This window comes from Trichosurus vulpecula, chromosome 1 (genome assembly GCF_011100635.1).
Source record: "Trichosurus vulpecula isolate mTriVul1 chromosome 1, mTriVul1.pri, whole genome shotgun sequence".
NCBI classification, from domain to species: domain Eukaryota; kingdom Metazoa; phylum Chordata; class Mammalia; order Diprotodontia; family Phalangeridae; genus Trichosurus; species Trichosurus vulpecula.
In genome coordinates, this window is record NC_050573.1 from 478,239,144 (window position 1) to 478,248,914 (window position 9,771).

Sequence of the window (9,771 nt, forward strand, 5' to 3'; positions counted from 1 at the left end):
AGCAGCGGGAGCAGAGAGTTTATTCCCTGATTGAACTAGACGACTAAGCGAGGGTCAGGGGTTCATAGAAGAGACCCACCCAGAACCCTTGGTAAATCTTAGGGTGGGACCCCAGAGGGAAAGGATAGTGTTCTTAGTGGATACAGGGCCGACCCAGTCATCTGTAACCCGGTTAACCCAGGGGATTAAGTTATTGCAAGATACTCTTATTATTTCTGGGGTAAAGGGTGAGAATTTTGTTGTGCCCCTTACTGAGGTTTTGGAATTTGAGTATGAAGGAACCATTGCTTTGAATCGTTTACTATTGGTCCCGGAAGCAGGCATAAATTTATTGGGGAGGGACTTGATTTCTAAATTGGCTATTCAGTTGATAACTAAAGAAATGCAGATAATTCCTACTAAAATGCTTGTTTTAGGAGAAGAAGAAGACAACTAATTCACCCCGAAGTATGGGTGACACCCAGGAACTGAGGCAGAATTAGGGTGACGCCCATTAAGATTAGACTCAGGGACCCCACTGCTGTAGTGAGAGTGAGACAGTATCCTATATCCTTTGAAGGTTGGAGGGGACTCCAGCCAGTGATTCAAGGATTGTTAGAAGGGGGTCTCCTTGAACCTTGTATTTCCCCTTTCAATACTCCCATTCTGCCAGTCTGGAAAGAAGATGGGACTGGTACAAACTTCAGAGAAATTAATAAGATTGTGTTGCCCTCCCATCTGGTTGTTGCTGATCCTCAAACTACATTGGGAAGAATAAGTGAAGGGGGGGGAAATGGTTTAGTGTAATGGACTTAAAGGATGCCTTTTGGGCTTGTCCTTTGGACCCCTACAGTAGGGATATTTTTGCCTTTGAGTGGGAGGACCCTGAGATGGGAAGAAAGCAACAGTATCATTGGTGTGTTCTCCCCCAAGGATATGCTGAGTTTCCTAATTTGTTTGGACAAGTATTAGAGAGAATATTGGAAAAGTTCCAAGTACCAAGAGGGACTCAAGTGTTGCAATATGTGGATGATCTATTAGTAACAGGGAAAAAGAGAGAGGAGGTTAGTGATGCCTCAATACAATTGCTTAATCTCTTGGGACAAGAAGGATTAAGAGTCTCTCAGAACAAGTTATACTTTGTGGAAAGAGGTTAAATATCTGGGTCGTTTGATTAGCGAGGGACAAAAGAAGTTAGATCCAGGGATACTACAGACACCCCTCCCCAGAAATAAAAGAGAACTTAAGAAATTTGTGGGGTTGGTGGGATATTGTAGAAATTGGATTGATTCCTATGCAGCCCTTACAAAACCTATGTATTAACATTTGTTAGAGGAAGAGCCTGATAAAATTAAGTGGGATCCAGAAGGGGAAGAGGGGCTTAAGAAGTTAAAGGAAGCTATAATCTCCCCTCCAGTTTGAGCACTCCCCTCTCTGGAAAAACCTATTCATTTGTTTGTGAATGTAGATAAAGGGGTGGCATTGGGTGACCTAGCATAAATAAGAGGGGGAAAAGGAGACTGGTCATGTTCTTATCAAAAATCCTGGATCCTGTAGCTTGAGGATGGCCGACCTGCATTCAGGAGGTGGCAACCACTGCTATATTGGTTGAGGAGAATTGGAAGTTGACTTTCAGTGGGAGCCTGATTGTGAGTATTCCTCATCAGGTGTGGACCATCTTAAATCAAAGGACAGGGAGATGGTTGACCGAGTCTAGAATTTTGAAATATGAGGCGATTCTATTGGAAAAAGATGATTTAGTGTTGTCCCAGGATAACAATTTAAATCCTGCCTCTTTTCTGATCTAAAATGGTAAAGATACTCCTGAACTGGAGCATTACTATATGGATATTATTGACCTTCAGACTAGGGTCTGGGAGGACCTACAGGAATCCCTGATTCTGGGAGGACTTAATTTATTTATTGATGGCTCCTCAAGAATGGTAAAAGGGAAAAGGAAAAATAGATATGCCATAATTTAAGGAGATCAAGAGTCTCTAGTGGAAGCAGGGGAACTCCCAAAGAATTGGTAAGCCCAGACGTGAATTATATGCTTTAAACCATGCCTTAAAACTTCTAGAAGGAAAAGAGGGTAATGTATATACTGATTCCAAATATGCCTGGGGAGTAGTACATGTTTTTGGAAAGATATGGGAGGAGAGGGGAAAAGAGGTGGCACATACTACTTTGATTACTCAAGTCCTAGAAAATCTTCTGCCACCCAAAACTATTGCAGTGGTGCATATTAATGGCCATCAGGTGGGGCAATCCTTTGAGGCTAGGGGAAATCGCCTTGCAGATGAGGAAGCAAAAAGGGCAGGGACAACAGGACCTGAATTATTGGTCCGCATGTTGGTCTTGATCCCCTTTTTTTCCCCTGGATTCCCCTTCTCACTCTTTTACCAAGGAAGAAAAACATAGGCATAAAAAGGCATAAAACTTGGCAGCCCAGGAATGGAATGGAAGTTGGTTTCTTCCTGATGGAAGGGAGGTGTTGAACAAAGAAGGTATGAGGTGAGTGCTTCAGCATTTACATCAGGGCAGTCATTGGGATGTTCAGAATTTGTGTGATGTGGTCCTAAGTTGGTATGTATCTCCTGGCCTTTATACTCTGGCACGACAGTTGGTGAATGGGTGTCTTATGTGTGGAAGGACAAACAAGTCCTTCCTATGCCAGGTTCCAGTGGGAGGAAGGCCCCTGGGGTTGAGACCTTTTCAGAGTGTCCAGGTGGATTTCACTGAACTTCCCCCAATTGGATGCCTCAAGTACTTATTGGTCATAGCTGATCATTTAATTTCCTGGGTGGAGGCTTTCCCTTTACCCTGTGCCACTGCTTCTGCCATTAGTAAGGTGCTGTTGGAGCAAATCATCCCGAGGTATGGGATTGTGGAACAGATAAATTTGAATCAGGGGACCCACTTTACTGCTAAGGTCCTGCAGTCCTTAGTCTGAGCCTTAGACATTACTTGGGAATTCCATACTCCTTGGCACCCTCCATTGTCTGGCAAGGTTGAAAAAATGAACGAAGAGATTACGAGGCAGCTGACAAAATTGACCCTAGAGACCCAGTTGCTCTGGACAAAATGTTTGCCTCTTGCTCTTCTCAGAATTTGCACCAAACCCTGGAGGGACATAGGACTCTCTCCTTATGAACTCCTTTTTGGACACCCATATCCAGGGAAAAATAAAGATAGTTGGGACCCTCAGTTTGATTAGAAAGATAGGTTTCTTAGAAAATATGTGGTTTCCTTGGTTAAACACCTTTGTGCTTTGCAAGTTAAAGGACTAATTGCTCAAACCCCACCTTTGGAATTTCCTGTTCATAAGTGTCAACCTGGGGATTGGGTCCTGATTAAAGCCTGGAAGGAACAGAAACTTACCCCTATTTGGGAAGGCCCCTTCCAAGTTCTGTTGATTTCAGATACAGCAACCCAAACTCAAGAGAGGGGCTGGACTCATCATACTAGAGTAAAATGACCTGTTGAACCCAAGAATTTGAAACTACATCTCAGGCGAGACCGTTCCCCCCCACTCCCCCCCCCCCCCCCCCCCCCCCCCCCCCCCCCCCGCCCGCTCCACACACACACTGGGTGGATGCATGAGCCTTAAACCACACCTCCTTTGTGTGAGAACTGTGATTGTTGCTAGTACCTTGTATTTACTGCTATTACCTTTGTATGTGTATTTGTGGTTTTATACTACAGTAACCAGAGCGTGACCACCATGGCGCCCCCCTGATGAGTTCTGGATTTTTTGTGAGTATGATACTTATCTTACCTGTCATATCAGAGTGGCAGCAAAATTCTCTTGTAAGATTGGGACAGGCAGTGGCTAATACTGGGCCACAGGTATGCTGGGTGTTTCAAATACACCCCCAGGTGAGAAATGGGCCTCCATGATGCCGAGGATTACAGAATCTTACCATATGGCCTGATCCCTATCCCTCCACAAGATATGCCTCCCCTCTGTTTCAAGTACGGCCAGATGACAACATTTTCCAATCTGTACCTTGTTTCAATACTGGACATCATTTCTTTAATAAGACTTATGTAAAATCTCAGATTTTTGGTCCCATACTGATAAGTTTAGAGGGAACAAGCCAGAAAAGGATAATGGGGGCGCGAGCATGATGGGGAAAAGAATGTGGTATGAAAGTGTGATAAGTGAAGAAGATAGAGTGGTGGACAATTTGTATCAGTAATGGTGTGAAAAGTCTTCAAATTGTATGAAATAAGAGGGAGAATTGAATGGGAGATAATTCTTGTGAAGACTTCACACAGTGAGAATATAGGAATTATTTTCTTTTCTTTCATAAAGTAAGTGGAGTTTGTAGGAATAGAATGGGCTTGGGATTTAATCTTGTAGGAATCTGGTCACCTGACTTCTAGGAATTCAGGGCATGGGGACAGTAAGTGCCTTCCCTTCTCTCTCTTAGTGCTGCCTCAGCACTAAATTTTTACCCAATAAGGATATAATGGACTATATATGAGTTGTTTGTTTCCTGCTCCAGGAAGACCCCTCGCCTTCCTCATTCCTCTTCTTTACCTCAGCCGTATTACTGCCACATCAGCAGTTAGTTGCTAAATAAGGAGATGTATTTGGATTGGCTGTGCCTGATTTCCTGGTTCTTTGTGTAGTTTTTTGCGCCTAGATTGTAAGCCTGCCTCCCAGCCAATAGAGAGGAGGGATAGTGGTGGGCAGGAATTTTTTTGTGTTAGGATATATATTGGTGGCTTGCCTTTTGTAATTTGCCTCTTTCTGCTAGTCTTTCCTAGTGGAAGCATGCCCCTTTCTCATGAGAATTGAATAAATATTTTCTGTTCTTACCTTGAGACGCCTCTTTATTTTAAAAATTTTTATATTGGTAAGGGTCTTGTACCCCACACATGGGTCAAGAGGTAGCTTGGTGTTTTTGGAAAAGGGAAGGGGCATCAGGAAGCTGTGCTCTGTCTGGAAAGTGTGTGGAGGGAAGGAGGAAGGAAAACCTTCTGTATACCGTATATCAAGAAATCATAAGAGAAAACGACCCCGATCAATTGGAACTAGGGCATCATGTGAAATTAGGAAGAATCCTAAAAACAAAAATACAAATTGAAAAAATAGAAATATCATAGTTAAGATATAGAACTTCCAAGTCAAAGAAAAAGTACTACAACCTGCCAGAACGAAGATATTTCAATACCAAGAAATCACAGTTAGAATCATGTAAGACTATGCTGCAACTACAAAAAAAAAACTGAATGTTCCAAGAGGCAACAGAAAAAGTATGCAAAACAGTATAATCCTACTGGGGAAAATGAATTCAATAGAGTAAAGAACTTTCAAGCAATAATGATGAAAAAGACCAGAGGTGAATAGATACTTGAAATAAAAACATAAGGGCAATGAAATAAGTTAAACACAACTGAACAATTGAAATGATATGTTTATGTGGCAATAGAAGGAGAAGAGAGACAAGTGTCCCTTCAGAACTTCAAGGGCTGCAGAGACAATAAAGATAGATAGATAGATAGATACATAGAGAGGAGAGAGAGAGAGACAGAGAGAGAGAGAGAGAGAGAGAGAGACAGAGAGAGAGAGAGAGAGAGAGAGACAGAGAGACAGAGAGAGAGAGAGAGAGAGAGAGAGAGAGAGAGAGAGACAGAGAGAGACAGAGACAGAGAGACAGAGAGACAGATAGATGAAACACTGGGTGTTTCATTGAATTTGGTTAGTTTTCAAAAAGAATAAAAATACATTAGGAAAAATAGTAAAGAAGGGGGAGGATATAATCATTTTCCATAATTGGAGTGCATGGTAAGAAGACTATACAGACATGGAGGAAGGGATGTGGAGAGAGAAGGCATCTCATGAACTTTTTTTCTGAATTTGACAAAGGAGCATTGAACACACATTGAGTTTAGTGTAAAGAAAAATTACATTTGACAGGGAAACAGGAAGGGCCAGGGAAAGAGTACTTTAAGAGGGAAGGTAAAGTTGGAAAAAGCATAGTAACAGGCAAAACAAATTTAATTTCAATGGGTCGAAGGAGAGGGAAAGTTAAAGCAAAGAAAGTGTAAGGACACAAAGAAAGTGTCAGGGCAAAGGAAAAAGAGGTAAAGGAATTGGAATAGACAATTTCAATTACGTAGATTACTAGTGTTAATTGCCTTCCTTCTCTTTCCCTGGGTTTTGTGTAAATGGGACTGCAGGGGGAGGCAAAGAAAGGAAAATGGTATGAGAGGATATAGTGGAAGGAAAAACACAATTAACAGTCATAACTATGAATGTGGGTGGGATGAACTCACTAATAAAAGAGAGGAGAATACCAGAATGAATTACAAAGAAGAATCCCGTGATGTGTTGTTTACAGGAAGTACATTTGAAACAAAGATTCAAACAGAATTGAAACCAGAGTTTGGAATAGAAATTATTATGCTTCAAGCTAATTTTAAAAATCCAGAGCAGAATCATTGTATCAGATAAGGTAATAGCACAAAAAGATGTGATTAATAAGTAAGCAGTTATAAACAATTTTTTTGTGTTTTTAAGACCCTTTTCATATGCTCACTTTAGTGATTAAAAAGGCAGAAAATATTTTGGGTAAATTAAGACTTATATTGTCAAAGAATCTAAAATAATGCCACCAATGCAAATAAACTTTTGATTCTAATAAACAGGAAAATAACTTTGTTTTTTTTTAATAAAATCCTGATATATGAATATAATGATGCAAATTTCAATCAGGATTCAAGCAATTTTGGTTAGAAATTGGACTGTGGGTCATTACAAGACTCAATGATCCTTGTGAACAATATAGAATAACTTCCCTGCTTAGTTGCAAACAATTTGCTGTTTTGAAGAGGTAAAGTGATTTTTTTTATTTATTGAAAACTGGAGAAATATGAGTGTAAATAAAATTTCAAAGACATAAAAAAAGACAAAGAAAAGAGGAAAGACCATATTAAAGGTTTACAGTCATAAAACTAATTTGCATCTGTTTTAGAACTAAAATAACAACCAAAAAAGAGAAGTCATATGTGCTTTTGGAAACTATAATTTTTAAAAGGATTCCAAATTTAGTAGGGAAAATTTGGATGCTGAATTTCTAAATGAAAGGTGAGAAACAGAATCATGAGGCTCTTGTTTAAACCACTGTAGTATAGAGGAATCAAGTATAGGAGCTAGAAGTAGGAACCCAAGGAGAAGAATCGAAGACAAAGCAGAGGGCTGAAAAGCTGCTCTGGTGGAGCTGTGATAGTTAGAAGCTGTCAGCTGACAGAAGGCTGCAGCTAAGTGATTTCTAATTGCTGAAAGAGAGAATTGACTTCATTAGCCGAGAACTTCAATGACAGCTATTGTCCTTCAGCTCCACCTAGAGTTGGAGAAAAGTGAAGGCTTTCATAAGGGCTTCTTCGTGTTCTTTGGGCTGTGAAGGAAAAACAGGGGGCATTGAAGCTATTTTGTATTCCAGTGCTAGCTAGGTTTGTTTGCTTGGATTAAAGAATCGTCCAAAGCACTATTTGTATGTACTCTGTTCTGGGTGGAAAATACAACATTCGAGTGAATGAATAAAGCTGTCTGCTTTACAGTCTAGAGATAGCCAGTTTGATCAACTTTTTAAGTTCTCTAGCATAAAGAGGACTACTATTCACATTTTGTACCTTCACTGCCTAAGTTTTTTTCTGTTTTTAATCAAAAAAATTACTCTTTTTTAGTGAAAATTTTCCCCTTTAATTTATTGTCTATTTTCTAACACTTATCTCCTATGCATCATCATCTGTCTTTCTCTTTCATTTCATAGAATCACATAATTTTTTTTTGTGGGGCATTCCCATGTTTATTGGAAAGAAGGCAAAAGTAAATATTAAACAGCTCCTCTTGGTGTTTTGAAGTTCATCCCAACTGTGGGCTGGATAACTTGCAGGTTGGACAAACTGCCAAAGTCCAGGAGTTTCAACATTTCTTTGGTGTCAGGGTCCACTTCAATAATTTCCTGATCCAAAGCAGAGACCTCTGGGACATAGTTATCCCTCCTTTCTCTTTCTTCTTCCTGCAGTTTGATGGAGATACCTCTCACAGGGCCTCTCTGGATCCGCTTCATCAGATGAGTAACATATCCCGCGATCTTGTTGCGGAGCTTCTTGCTGGGGATGATGGCGATCTCCTCGCACACGCGCTTGTTGGTGTGGAAGTCATTGCCCAGGCGGGTGTAGTACTTTTCGATGATGACTCGCGTCGCCTTCTTCACGGTCTTGGTCCGAACGCGACCCATGTTGGCTCCTGAGGGTGAAGGGACAGAATCACATAATTTCAAAATAATTGAAGGAAAATCTTAGCCAATTCCTCAACTAAGGAATATTTATTTCACTTTTAGAAAGAAATATAAAGCTTTGTATATGTTAAGGGCTTTAATATAGCCTGAATAGACTTCCTAGGAGATCCATGAGCATTATTAATAGTCTAAAACTAAAACAATGATTAATTAGATATGCCACTGTTCTGTAAGAAGAAAAAAGAAAAAAAACCCTAAAAAATATTAATTGACTAAACATTTATAAAGTGTATCATGTTTTAAAAGTTCTCTTAGATTATCATTTTTCAGATATTATACTCAATAGAATGGAGTTTTATATGTATGTATGTGTGTGTGTATATATATATATATATATATATACACACATATACACATATAGACAGACAGACAGAGAGAGACAGAGAGATAGAGAGAGACAGAGAGAGACAGAGACAGAGAGAGAGAGAGACAGAGAGACAGAGAGACAGAGAGACAGAGAGAGAGGGAACAGCCCTTTTGTGGTGGAAAAGAATTGAAAACCTAAGGCATACCAATTAATTGGGGAATGGTTGAATAATTATATTGTATCCTCTTGGTGGGTGGCTGTGCCACATCACCATAGCATGATCCCCTTTACATTTTGGGGGCTATGTGTGTGTGGTTTGTCAGTATGCACTGACAATACTACATCTGCCATTACACAAAGAAATTATGCTTAAAGACATTATAGAGATAGTGATAAAATCTGTGATTTCACTAGTATAGGGAACTCCTAGGCTAATAAATTCCTACTAATAAAAGTGGGCATCAACTCTGCAAATTACAGAGTTGCCTGGGGCAGTTAAGTGACCATGTATAAACAATGGTCATAGACAGAAAGTGTCAGAGACAGGACTTGAACCCAAGGTTATTCTGGCTCTGAGGCCAGTTCTCTATCCATTATGCCACATTGCCTTTCTTTTTTTCAGCCAAAGAGAAAAACAAAATTTATTACAGATTTGCCATATTGGGTAGAGTCTTAAGATATCTCACCATTTTGTGATGCTTGTATTGATACAAGTGGGCCAAATTCAGGGTGCTGAATCAATCTGAACACCTTCATGGAGGCATGATGGATCTTATATACAGAAAGGTTGTGAAAGGGATCTAAGGTGGTCAAGTAGTCTGGGGTGATGGGAGGAGGAATTTAGGGAGGACTGGGGTAACTGGGGTACTGGGGCGAGGTCAGACTCTAGGAAGGAGAATAAGGGTGGGAAATAGCTGAAGGCTACTTAGAGATGACAGACAATAGAGAGCTAGGGTAATAGACTTGGGTATACATATTTTGATAGGATCAAAAGTGGGAAATGACTGGGAAGGCAATCTGAAGGTAACCAGACAATGGAGGGATAGGCTAGGTTATTTGGGCACTAAAGGCCAGATCAAGTGGGAAGAATTCAGGGAGAGCTCAAAGGAATTCCCAAAGTCTACATCCCATCAATATCAGTAATCTATACTCCATCATTCTCCCCTCAAA

At 40.3% G+C, this 9,771-nt stretch overlaps 1 protein-coding gene across 1 annotated transcript; it reads right to left on the reverse strand.

Moving 5' to 3' along the window:
• Positions 1-7,773: 7,773 nt before the first annotated feature.
• Positions 7,774-8,251, reverse strand: LOC118833591 (40S ribosomal protein S17-like). Its single transcript, XM_036740967.1, has one exon. The coding sequence runs from the start codon at positions 8,232-8,234 to the stop codon at positions 7,827-7,829; it is 408 nt and encodes a 135-aa protein (XP_036596862.1). The 5' UTR covers positions 8,235-8,251; the 3' UTR covers positions 7,774-7,826.
• Positions 8,252-9,771: the final 1,520 nt, after the last annotated feature.

Excerpts from the sequence above, each read along its gene's own strand:
- LOC118833591 (XM_036740967.1), bottom strand. The coding sequence starts at position 8,234 with ATGGGTCGCGTTCGGACCAAGACCGTGAAGAAGGCGACGCGAGTCATC.